We start from the raw sequence: 13462 nt of genomic DNA, 5'->3' as shown, positions 1-13462 counted from the left end.
ATGACATTGTCGCTGGAGTCGTTGCACTTTGCGGAGATGTCTGATTCCAGAGCGGTTCCTCTAGTCCTGGTCTTGGTTGGATGGCAGGCGCCGCTGATCTTACTGAAGTCGTGAAAGGAGAGGGCGATCATGTTGATGAGTTTCGCTGCAGACTCCAAGTCATCTTGAGGTAGGCAATCGGGTGGAGATGCTGACACTATGGCACAGACATGAGTCGTCCGAACGAGCGGTGGCTTGGGCCCAATGCTGCAGCTATGGTTTCATTAGCATTGACATCGGTCGCAGTGAGCAAGTTAGCGAACGCACCTCGATGGAATTTCGCCAGACTGCAAAAGCCGCTTTGCCTTCACGGTCGCGGCCAAGGTGCGCCGAGGCTTGCGTCGCTGCTGCATTCCCCGTACCATGCAGTGCTGTCCAATTTTGAAACCCACTTTCCAGTTGATGGTACATGTCCAAAGGAAGTTGAAGAACGTGGCTTGCAGTGGTATGGTGACTTGTTGGATCCAGCTGACGGCTTGCTATTCCTTTAGCAGGATGACTCGGTAGGAGGCGACATGCTGCGTGCTCTTGTTTTGGCAGCGAGGCTCACTCTGGTTTGTAGATTCTCGGAGGAATGTGGTCTGGCTTGGTCCAGGCTGGATAAAATGCTAGCATTCCTTGCAGGATGTCCATCTGCGAGCTTCAAAAGGTGACATACAGCCTTCAAAGGCCGCGTAGAGCATCTTCTGGTAGAACTCGCTCCGTGCTGATTTGTGACTGGTCGGATAAGGATCGTCGAACAGTCATGTGGCTGAGCTGAATCATGTGCTGACACTGAATGTTGGTGTACAGTTGATGCTTCTCACGGAGTGCTCGGCGGTTGACCAAATATCGATACATGCGCTCATGATCAAGATCTCGAGCCCAGCTGATAGGTTGTACGCTCCATGGCAGCCACCCTGAACTCTTCGTCCTTGAACAATATAATCTGTTGCGGACAGCAGTCATGTGGCAAGCCTTCTCATCAGCGTTCCTCTTTGTGACCGACCCCTCGCATCTCTTTCTACTCTCACTGCCTCGATAACTCATGCTTTGGCTCCTTGAGCTAATGTGTGCTTTTCGTATATTGTGTCCTATCCCGTGCTGATGTGTTCTCTCTCCGTACTGGTGTGTTCTTTCTCCGTGCTGGTGTGTTTCCTCTGCGAACTGATTCGAATCGCTTGGATTTCATTGTGATGTGACAATCTTGTCATCTGCTTTCTCAGGATGTTGGTCGATAGCAGATTGTTCTTCGTGTGAGCGGGATGTCATTGATGATCTGACATAAGCTTTACTTGCGAGACCAGTATGAACTGTGGCTTCACTAGTGTAACCGGGGTAAGCGAAATTGTGTGATTTGATCGCTGTCGATGAAGTTGCGTTGGACCAGATCGCTTTTGCTCAAAGACGATCTGGAGCCCCAACATCTACGCCAAGGTGCAACTTTGTTGGGGTCCCGGTGCGCTTTTCTGGCCCCCTTTGGGTACTGGGGGTTTCGTTCCGCGGGATTGTCGATACGGCTATTTCTAGCCCGAGAGGGTATTCCTATCTCTTCGCTTTCTCTGGAAGAGATTTTGCAGTTTATAGCCCGCCGGCTTTTCGATGGATTCCGGGGAGGAAGACCCGGCCGGAGAAGGGAGGAGAGGAGGAGTGGTGGGGAGGTCGTCGACGGAGGAGGAGGAGAGAGGAGGAGCGGGATGGGGATATATTTCCCCTAAACCTTCCAGAGCTTCTCTAATCTCTTCAATCGAAGAGGTCAAAGACCGCATCTCTTTGATGGCGGCCCGGTCATCTCGGCCACGAAGGCCATCAAGCCGCTCCTGCAGCATATATAAATCTCTTTTGTGCTGGCTTTTTGCCAACACATCCTTGCTCATCTTTCTGGCCTTCTTGGCCCGCCAATACTCCCGCCAACCCGGAGACCAGAACATCCTATAAAGGCCCTTAAAGAGCCCCGCGAGCGTCCCCTTCTAGAGCGACGAAAGGACAACCGCAAAAAACAAGATCCAGGCACACGCCAGGGGGGTGCTGGCGGACCCGGGCACAACATAGTCGTAGACTGCCCTGCACCGTTCCGTTAGCTACCACTCATCATGATGGATCACAATAGACTTACACGACGCCAGGAAAAAACATGCTGCTCCAGAGAGCAAAAAACACCGCAACGTAACACGACGGAGTCGCCATCGTGATTGCTGTGCTGGTGAAGAAGAAGAAAGGAAGAACAGAAGCGGAACAGAAATTGTATTCACCTCTATGAGCCAATGCCGCAGTCTGGCGGAGCCAATCTGCACCATTCTCATTGGATCTGCTCCTTGACTAGAAAACTCGTGCCCTAGGCAACGATGACATACTGTCTCCCAGCCATGCCTCCCACGTAGTCCCATGTAGCACTCACCAGAGCACATCATGAGCTTTGAGCCTATTCTGTTAGCATTGTTAGCAGCGCGGCCCTTGCTAAGGCCAGGCGCCATGGCCGTAGCTTCCTGCTTGAAGGATACGGCACCTGCCCAGAAATCAAGCTAATTGTGTGCTTCTGCTGCAGGCATGAGTTGTAATAACATGAACACCGACTTACCACAATATGGCGGGTAGCAAATTGAACAGAAAACTTGACAAGCACAGCGAACAACCAAGCATTGGTTGGTATTGTACCACAGCTATGCAGCGACAACACGTGCCCTCGCCGGATGCTTCTGTGGATATCACGAATACCACGGCCATTGCTCGACAATACCCTAGCTAGGGCGAGGACAGGCTTGCAGCGGGCAGTGGTAGAAGCAAGAGCTTCGTGACAGCTCTGAATGCACTCAGCCCAGAGCATATTGGGATCCTCCAAACTTCGTTGTACAAAAGTGATGTTGACCGAACAAAAGCATTGAGAAGGACTACCACCACGAGCTGTGACCCATGGAAGAAAGCAAATGTTTGACTAGAGACGTATGGAGTCTCTGAGGGCTATCGTCATGGCGACATTGCCGCGATTGGGATGCAATATTCGGCGACAGGCATGGCAAGCCGCCAACTCGAAGTGAGGATGGGCGAGTTCGAGATGCTGTGAAATGATACTGACCACTGCTGGAGCAGTGAAGACGTGTCGAGAGGATGAAGCGTGAAGTAAGTTTTTGCTTATGCTGATAACACGTGCATTTCTGGGTCATTGATGCCGGAGCAATTCCGCTCGACGCGATAACCGGACCAACGATCAACCGCGTTTACTCCTTACCAACCTCCTTGAGCCTGACGAGAATGCCATGGTATAGTCCACGAAACTGCTATTGAGAGAGGGTTGTAAGATTGACATAGCAACCGAATGGCTATGCTCGCGCGAGAGGGTATCCAACGGCCTGGCCGGGATAAGCGAGACAAGATGTCGTATGCCATTGGTATGCCTTGAAAGCAAATGGTCCAGCAGCCTTTGGCGAAGGACTAGCAACCCGAGGATTGACACATATCAAGACCATGCAACAGGACCTAAATACGTTGAAGAGAGGCTTCCATTACAGGCTACGCCGATGTTGATCTACGTTCCCTTCCGAGCTTCAGGAGAGCAATCCAGAAGCCACATGGCAGACTATCCGACGGACTACAGTCAAAGCACTACGGAATTAACGCCAGTCGTCGAGCGCTCATGAGAATTCATGGATGGAATAGAAGGGATGGTACAACGATGCAGTAATTCTAAAGAGATGACGAGACACAAAGAGCACGCATGATGCACTCAGCAACCTAAGCCATGGCTACCACTCCTGTGTGCCATTCTGACCTTCAAGCCATGTTCCTCGATGGCTTTCCACAGACAGCTTTACCATGAACGGTCCAAACGTGGCCGTAAGAAAGCGAATTTCTGGGTCTATCACCAACTTCTGCTAATTATCTACCGTAACCCAGGGTGACGACATGCCTGAAAAGCCTTTTCTGCCTCACTGGAGAACGTTCTCCAACGATCAGGGATACTCCGGATTGGAGCATCGTGGTGGTCTATAGAACTTCGGTGGGTAGTAGCTCCATTTCCCTTCGCAACTCAGATCCCAAAGTATCATACAACAAGTAGCTTTTTTCCACACCAATTCATTGCTCTTCAGGTCGATCTTCTCGTCCTGGTGATGACCCAGATAATCATAGCAGCCTTGCGTCAATATGCAGCAGCGAGGAGGTCCGTCGCCTCGTGGCGCGACGTTCGTGTCGTTGAGTGTGGAAGGAGCCAGATCGAATGTGCCGAGTTCCGGAATGTCTTCCAACTGAAGGCTAAACCCGGCTGTATCATTGGCGTCGGCTGTCTCAGGTGGGTGCGACACGAAGGTCTTCGAGCTCTGTCCAACAAGCTGTCAGCTGTCTCGTCCTGAACCACAGACAGTTCAACATGTCAAGGCATACTCACGTTCATCGTCACCATACACCTTCGATACCTTTGCTCGTCGACCTCCTTGAGCGGCTCACAATCTCCTTGTAGCTGTCGATGAGCTATTTCATCGTGGTGAGGCATGTGCGAGGTGTCGAAGTGAATCTGCCTCTTCGGCCATGGCTGGAAGCCAGGACACTGTCGGTGCATGCACGGTTCATCTGGAAAGAGTGGCTGGCAGTCTACGTAAGCCTTAGCAGCGACTACCGCCACGAGGCTGTATAAAACGACCAAGCCGAAGAGCTTCATCTCGTCTTTCGAGATCGGGGCAAGACCGCTGTGCTGATATGAAATGGACGATGGTTTTTGTACGTGCGAGAAAATTGATTGATCAGCATGAAGAAAATCATGCCAATGTGCAAGCTACTATTGGCGTACCATATCTCTACTATTTAGTGAGCAAGTTTCGTTCGCCCCACCAATGTCCGGACACCAAGCAGATATATGGAAAATCTCGCTAAAGACACCCCTTATCCATCAATCCATGCTCCGACGTGTTACAATCCTGCCCTGTCTACCAGACACAGTTCCAACTCAAACTTGCCATCGATCCTCTCCATCATCACCACGACCGACTTCCATCCCAGATTCCCCAAGTTCCTGCCTGCCATCCCGGCGCTGGTCTCGTCCACCCCTGGTTCCCATACCCACCAATGGGATAGTGTCCATAGTGTCTCGGTGGGCCAGTGTTCGTGTAATTTTCGTTCACTTGCCAGCTCGTCCCACCGACGATGGGGAGACTAACAGGCCGTGGTGTGCCGTGAGAGCCTGCATACGCGTTCCAGTCGACAGTTTGCCCAGGGCGCCAGGGCTGAGGGCCTTGGTAGTAGTTGTTCTGGAAAGGATATGGGTAGGACATTCTTGCAATTTGTGTTGTTGTGTTCGAAAGCCTGGTTGGGTTAAGTTGAGGATGTGCTGGCTAGCCGAAGGCATTGATGATGACAGGCATTATACCACATCGCCGCGAACGGCGAGCAAGTCTGTTGGACGGACTCCCCTCAAACAGCGCATGACAGAACAAAAATGAGAGCCTTCGACAACGTCCCAACGTCAACCGTTCGCACCGCGTTTCCATAGCAATCGAGTGGTCTTCCACCAAACCACACCCCCTTTACCGTTTGCATTCATCTTGTTCGTCCATCCGCCGGTCTTGCCTATCTCATCTGCAGAGTAGCTTCACCTTTGCCATTGAGTACATTATTGCGCATTAGACACATCCATGAGGAGGTTGCCGATCAGCTCGGTGGCTCTGCCTCTACAGCTTGAAGGCTTCATTGTAGTCAACCCCAATGTTGAATTCTTGCGCCTAGCGGGCGAGCCGGCTTGCACTACGGCAAACTCTGCTTACCATGCAAGCGTGCGGATTTGGCGATCTATTATATAGACCCGCCCCTGGTAGTCTTCCGGTTTTGACCTTATTCGGCTTCTGGCAGACCAAGAAGGCCAAGAAGAAGAGAGACGAGCCCTTCGATGAAGGCCGTCTCAAAAGAGTCATTTACCGCTCCGGCGGCTAGAAGAGCTGCGTGGCCAGGAGACCGGGCCGCAGCTGGGGAGAGGAGGCAATTGCAGTCTCAACTACAGTTGACCCAGCACGGTAAGCCTCCTCAGAGTGTCAGGTAAGAGAGAGGCGAGAGAGAGCTGACGGGCCGTGGTTCCTGTTTACTACGAATCCGATGTTGCCATACTCAACAGGAACAACCCGCTAATACTTATCTCTCAGGCCAACCTAATACCAAGATGACTCGTTGCTCACCTCCTCCAGACTCGATCGCCATCCGCGATGGCTGTTGCTGACCTGCCCCGTGCAGCCGCCCTCAGTGCTGCCGTGATCGGTGCCTCGGCCTTGAGACCAAACCAACTCGTAGCAGTTCTCCACGAACTGTGCAACCGTGCCTCTCTAGAGCGCTGACACGAAAAGGGTGACCCCCAGAAGCCAGTCGAACCATAAGGTGAGGCCTGGTTCAGAGTACTCTGCTTTTGCAAGACTGATACTTTAGTATGGCCATTGACCTCAGTACCAATTGATTCTTGTCTCCAGCCAATTACCCCCTTGATATTTAAGCAGTAGAGCTTGCTATGAGTTATCGATAAGACATTCCTGCCTAAGCCTCAAGGCATCAACTTTCACAGTCCAGATTCAGATGGCACCTTCTGATCTCTTCACCACCTCTGAGCATTCGTACGTGGTGTCTCCATGCTCGCTTTCCGACATCATGGCAATCATGCTCGATATACAATGGAGCCACAAGCGCATGACTCTGGTTGCTTCTGACGACTAGAGCAGGAGGCTGTTCGAGCTGCAACCTGCGTATCAACACGAAAGATGCCTCGAAAGTTCGGACAGATAAGCGGCAAGCAGTGCTTACGGGACCCCCATCCCTGGTACAGTACAACGAATCAGAACGGCATGATCCTCGACCGAATATGTGAGAACTATCAGCCCCCATAGCCGAGCGGGACAACCACTTCTCCAAAAGTGTCCGAGGCGCAACAAACTCACATACCACTCAACTATATCGAATACGCACTTCACACAAACACCTGTATGATAGTTGCTACGCACTAGCACGAGGAAGTATTACGTTCAATTTTCAGCTTCAGTTTGGTAAGCAATCCCGCTACCTACGCCAAGAGCAGCGAACGAATACAATACGTCGGATACGGCACGCTCCGACACAACGCGCACGCCTGAAAGCATAAATACAATTACCGCAACCGGGAATCCGGCTACAGAAGACAGATTTGAGCGCAGCAACAACCCTCATACCATCAGACCACCACGAACCATGGGTTCCATCAGCCCCTCAACCACCCAACGTCGCAAGATCCGCACCAGCGACATCGACTCTCTCAAATCACTACTCACCGGCACAAACGCTAAGCTCATCCTCCGCGAGCACGAAGATGCCTACAAAACCGCCATAGCACGCTGGTCCATGGCCGCATCGAAACCCGCGGGCGTGGTAATCCAACCGACCACATCATCGGAAGTCGGCATCGCCGTGAAATATGCATCCGAGAATGGCATCGAGGTAGCCGTCAAGGGCGGTGGACATTCCACAGCTGGCGCCTCGTCTACAGATGGCGGGATGTTGATATACTTAGAAAGTATGCGGAGCGTGAGCGTCGAGGATCGAGAGGGCGAGAAAGTTTTCCGTATTGGCGGCGGTGCGAACTGGGGTGATGTCGATGAGGAGGGTGTGAAGTATGGGGTGCATACCGTTGGTGGGACGGTCGCTGATACTGGTGTTGGCGGGTTGACGCTTGGTGGCGGTTATGGTTGGCTTAGTGGGACGCACGGGCTGAGTATTGATTGTCTGCTTGAGGTTGAGGTTGTTCTTGCGAGTGGGGAGGTCGTACGCGCGAATGAGAGGGAGAATAGTGAGTTGTTCTGGGGGTTGTGTGGAGCGGGTCAGAACTTCGGTGTTGCGACTGAATTTGTGATGAGGGCATTTCCGCAGGGGGATGTGTGGTGTGGGCTTGTTATGTTTGTGACTGAGGAGGAGACTGTGGAGAAGGTTGTGCGGGTTGTGAATGAGATCTTTACGCCTGACGAACAGGGACGGACGAAGTACCAAGGGAAGACTATGGGCGGGTTGGGCTTCATCAGTCCACCGCCTGCGGAGGGTAAGATCATGACGTTTGTGAGCATTATTTTCAATGGTACAGAGGAGAAAGGAAAAGAGGCGTGGAAGGATCTGCTTGAGATTGGGCCGATGATGAGCACAATGGCCATGCAGCCTTATCCTGTTGCTAACAAGTTCTTGGCTCCGCCCATTGGGCTGAGGAGTAGTATGAAGGGCTCGAGTTTCCAGATGCCGCTAAGGACAGACTTTGTGAAGGACGTGCAGAAGATGTATACCAATTTCTTCACAGCTGATCCTGCAGAAAGGGGGATCACATTGCTCATGTATGAGCTTTATGATCCATGGATGACGACGCAATCATCGAAGGGGTCGTTTGCGAATCGAGGGCTGCATATGAATGCGCTGATTTGTCCTATCTGGCACCATGCTGAGAAGGACCAGGAGTGCAGACAGTGGGCAAGAGACCTGAACGAGCGATTCAAACAAGAGCTCGAGAAGCAGAATGTCGAAACAAGTGAGGGTGGTGCCGCTGGCGGAGTTGCGCCCCGGGGCAAGAAGGGCGCTGTGCTTCTATACGGCAACTACGACCAATACGACGAAAGGAGCAGGGACATCTTTGGAGACAACTATCCTCGACTGCAGGAGCTGAAGAGGAGGTACGATCCTGACAATGTCTTCAACAAGCTGTTCCCCATTTATGTAGATGCATAGAACGCGAGAAGCACAGTCCACTACGACATAGTTCTCTCAGCCCTTGGTCCTTCCCTGCTTGAGTCACGGCATTTGCCGTATGATAACTCTATGTTCCATCTAATCCATGTGCAACCGATGGTTGTGCACGAACTTTAATGCTATGACCACAACAGTTATCAACGCTACTTCCTCAATCTCATAGACGGTCGCTCAACAGGATGTGAAACTGTCAGTCAGTCACGAGCTTACCCAAAGGTGTGGCCCTGAGAAATGAGGACAGTGATGAATGAGGACCTTGAGCAGTGTCACATGGAGCGCGAAATGCTAGAAGGAAATGTATAATATGCATCTATCGCATCGCTTCATATTCGTACAAGGGAATCAGAAATACAGTAACTAATATCACACATTTGCGCCTATATTCCGCGCCTGAGACCGACACATCCGCCTCGTAACACATAGCTCATCATCATTGCTCTGGGGTATATTTACTTCGTATCCTCTTCCTCGCAACTCAAGCTGCATCCACTCTTTTCCAAATGTGGCTCATTGATGTATATCTAGCTCTTTGAATATGTTCACTCCTGTACTCAATACAGGTCGTCGAACATCTGGTCAATCTCGTCGAAGGACGTCGTTTCGGGGCTCTTGATGTTCCAGCTAACTTCATCCATGTCGATGTCGATGTCATGGATCTGCACGGTGAGATTGTGTTTCGGCGCCATCATGGGCGAGCTCATCATATGTTTTTGTTGTTCTAAGACCGACAGGCCACCATGTGATCTGCCGAACAGCTCCATGCCGACCTCATGGTCGGGGCGCTGTTGAGCGTTTTCCGTCGCGGGTGCAATGGTAATCTGCAGTTCTGATGTTTGTTGAAGCAGTCTCGATGCTCTCACAGCCGACGCAGTTTCAGTAAAACCACGTTCGTCGGCTTCTAGACCTGGACTCGGCGCACGATTCGATGCTCTTGGTCTTTGTTGTGGCACTGGCATGGGGTCCTGAGGTATGCTGTGGCTGCTGAACGGCGAGCCTGGAGTAGGCGGCGCAGGTGAGCCATTGTCGAGCTCAGGTGAGAACAAATCTACCTCAGGACTCGGGCTGAAGCGCATCCTCTCGTGTCTGTCCATGTCTTCCTCTTCAATGCTTGAATCACTAATCGAAGGTGTCAACCTCTTGATGTCTGCTAGGACCGGAGTAATGATATCGTCCGAGTTTGCTGGCAGTTGACCTCGAGGCTGGGTTGTGAGGAAGAAGAAGACCTTTCGAGGATGGACTGGTATGAGCTCCTTTGCAATCGGGCATGGTGAGAGAGCTGTCCACGGCCGTTTCATGTACTGGGTGAGTCTCGAGGAGAGGAGCGCGGCTGGGTTTGCAGAACTAAAGATGGTTAGCAGGGTCTTTCTGGAGAGCCTTGTGATACGTACTTTGCTAGATTCTGGTTCACGGAAAGCAAGACCGTTGCGAGCTCTTTGATGAGATGCGGTCTGTTGCCGGTGTTTTCCAGCTGCTCTATGACTGAGATGACAACATCGTCCTTGATGCCGTCGAGATCGATCTTCCGGTATGCGACAACATCGCCAGGTGAGGGTGGTGGTGTATGTGCACCGACTCTGATCTGTATTGGCTGTGTTTTGGCTGCGGCAAGATCTGTGGAGGGTGTTCTGCGCGGAGAGGGAAGGGGCGATGGGCTATCGTGCTCTCTCTTTACTCTTTTGGCAGGAGGCGCTGCATCCCGAGGCTGTTGTTCTGGTGAATCTGGTTTCGAGTTTGAGCGGTGAGGCCTGCTGTTGGGCAGCTGTACACCTAGTGAAGGCAGTGAGAGTGATTTCCTTCTGGTATTGTACGGCATGTTTGCGACTAAAAGGAGCGATTGTTCTGTTGATGGTGGATATGGTTGACACACTGTCTAACAGTGGAATATGCTGTAGTAGTATCTTGTGAGATGCCCAGTATAGTGGTCGTATGTGCCGAGACTCTATGGCGCAGGCTGTACTTTCACCCTGGGCATGAAATGTGATGGCATATGCAGAGCCAGTCAAAGCCAGTCGAGTGATTGGTGGTGCGCGTCAGTCGGAATGCGTTCAGATATGCAAGGTGCCGGGCATGGGCTACGAGTAGATGGAGCAATCACAGCTCAAATGCAAAATCTGTGCCGCAGCTCCAAGTCCACAGGCGGATAACGCTTGCTGCACTGTCGCCTCCTTGCGTAGACCTCGCAGATCTACAACGAGTTTTTGGTGAGCAAGAAGTGGCGGTAAAGGCCAGTTGCCAATCGAGCTGACTTCACTCAGGATCGGTGGCTTTCTCCTGCTTGATGTTGCTGTCGTCTAGACTCTGTGTCCGTGCTTCCATTTGTTGTAAATGCTGCAGCCGAGTTATGACCTCCTTAACGATGTACTTGATGCACTGTTATGCTGAGGAAACCTTTTGCGCCGCGACTGGCTATTTTCGGTAGGCGAGTATTGATCTCCCAGGCAGCTACGTCAAGAAAGGGAAGTGGCAGAAATCGAATAACGTTGGTACAGGGTACAAGCACCCAGCAAATCAGGGTCTTGCTATTGCCTACTCGGGAACGATACGATTGATTGCTTCGAAGGCCCGGTGATGCATGTCCGATTCTTGCTGAGAATGTAACATACAACCTGAACAGCCGTAAGTCTGAGAGACAGCTTCTTTCCCAGGATCGAGATGGCACTGCGCTGGAGGGTAGTGATGGTGCAGTGAGAACAGAGAAAAAAAAGTTATACTGAATTTCGTGAAAAGTAGCGATGGCACTGGACAGCAAGGCGCTCATGTGGAGTACTCCGGGCTCCAGATTTGTGCTTAACAGGAATCAACGGCGAACTCTAGCGTACGATTTAGCAGCTAGAAGGCACGCTGCCATGGCATGGCTCCCATGGATCTGTTGAATTTGCTCGGATAAACCAAAGTTACTTATGTCGACCGAGCTGAATTGGTAGCCATTGGTGTATCACGGATGCAATGTTTGCTGGCTTGTTGCTAACATAATGGCTCCGGACTGCTATGACCAACCATAATACTGACAGCGAGAATCGAGATTAGTACTCCTACAGTAGGGCCGGTTAGTGCTGCAGCGCTCTTGCCTGCTTGAGAGTTTTGAAACCGAGTCAAATCCTTCAAAGTGCCTCCGAGCTACACCTCCTAGCGCACCGGTCTGGCGTCGGGATGAAACTTTGCGTTCACAAAGCCTCTGGCAGGATTGCCTAGAAAATTTATTCTAAATTCTAACGAGCGTAGGACACTCTACCCGACCAAACGATGGAGCAGACTGCGCAAACTGAGATCAAGCCGATGCAACATGTCCAGAAATTTTTCAAGCATCTTGCTTTTTCAACCTGACTTTTTACCGCGGCTTGGCTGATGTCGCGTGTGAAGTGGTCCGCTCTTTCGTAGTGCTTTGCTTCTATCGATAAAGCTCGCATAAGTTCTGGTCTTCAGAACTTGAAGTTGTCGATGCACATGGAGGAGCATCGGCCTGGTCGGTTAAATTTCTCGCGGTGAGATCCTCTGAGCGAAGCATCAAGGCTTAAGGTCAAAAATATTATTGTTCAGTGCAGCTGTATCCAAGAATACCTGCCCGCATCCCTTCAGTTTCGAGAATCAGCCTGCATGCATCAGCTGTGTTTGACAGGAAGTATGTGATACGAGGAGGGTGCCACCAGTCGTTCATTGCACCACGTGCTCCTTCCGTCACTCAGGCTGCCTGCGAGCAAACGACTCTCGGGAAGCTGCTTCTCCATGTCATTTCCTTCTTGACCAGGTCGCCGTAATTGGAGGCCCTTCTTCGCTTCGAGCAATTTACACTAAGTTACTCCGTAAAGCCGACGTTGCTTGCAAGCGTGCTGTTGAGCTCGCATTGCAACCTTTTCGATAATCTTGCTAGCGGTCAGCGCGGTTGCTCTTACCGTCTCGAAAGTTACGTCTCCAGATTTCGATCAGCACAAGACGGATATTCGAAAAGCCGCATTAAGCTAGTGTTGCTGCATGGATCATGAATAAGCTCTCGCATGCTCACGCCATGCATCATACTACCTGCACCTCCCAGGGATGAACTGCATTCTTTTCCGCAATCGAGTCATGAAAGACAACCTGGGGATGGCATACGAACAGCAACGTTTCCGGGACCGTAGACGCTTTAGGCCACCCTCTAACACCCACGAACCAGTCGCTCACCATGCCTTGCAGAAGATGCAGAATCGATGACGGGGAGGTGAGTGGCTGCAGCACGCTTGAAGCAGCACCATGCTATGCTTTCTTGGCCTGAAGTTCAAGGCCTCCATGTCGGCTAACACACATATCATCATCGGCCTTCAAGCGAGCCGCTACCTGACTAACAAGCCTGACCCCAGTGTCGCGTGTAGTTTGGGACAGTACAGTATGTGCTTACTACTTTCGGCAGTCGGTAAAGATATCTCTTGAGCGATACAATGGTCAAGAGGCACTCCCTGACGTGGAATTACGCTACTCTCTGATAACCATGTCAGTCAGACTCCAACCACCACTGCCAATCATGATCAACCCGCATGGCTGGAGAACTTTTCCATTCATCCATGTCCACGGTACCTTTGACGAGTCGCGGCATACGACATAGGTAGCCTGAAGCAGTAAGCTCGACAGACGTAGCGCACCAAGCATGCCTTCACTATCTTCAGCACGAGCGATAACCTAAACGCAACGAAACGAAGAGTGCTGCTCAGGGATATTACTGGACAGTTCGAGGCTGGGAGAAGCTGGTCCT

General features: G+C 51.4%; 2 protein-coding genes across 2 annotated transcripts; one reads left to right on the top strand and one right to left on the bottom strand.

Annotated features, from left to right (window-relative positions):
- Positions 1-7206: 7206 nt before the first annotated feature.
- On the top strand, positions 7207-8718 carry PMZ80_007547 (uncharacterized protein; the record flags this gene model as incomplete). The annotated part of the gene is made up of 1 exon (XM_064875955.1): positions 7207-8718. One exon carries the CDS (start codon positions 7207-7209, stop codon positions 8716-8718), a length of 1512 nt encoding a protein of 503 aa, XP_064728219.1.
- A 572-nt stretch (positions 8719-9290) lies between these two features.
- Positions 9291-10552, bottom strand: PMZ80_007546 (uncharacterized protein; the record flags this gene model as incomplete). The annotated part of the gene is made up of 2 exons (XM_064875954.1): positions 9291-10080; positions 10128-10552. The coding sequence occupies 2 exons, from the start codon at positions 10550-10552 to the stop codon at positions 9291-9293; spliced, it is 1215 nt and encodes a 404-aa protein (XP_064728218.1).
- Positions 10553-13462: the final 2910 nt, after the last annotated feature.

The sequence above is a fragment of the Knufia obscura genome, assembly GCF_036327395.1.
Source record: "Knufia obscura strain CCFEE 5817 isolate CBS 148926 chromosome Unknown scaffold_9, whole genome shotgun sequence".
NCBI lineage: Eukaryota > Fungi > Ascomycota > Eurotiomycetes > Chaetothyriales > Trichomeriaceae > Knufia > Knufia obscura.
Note: the sequence above shows the minus strand (reverse complement) of the source record. Positions and strands in the feature narration are given on the sequence as shown.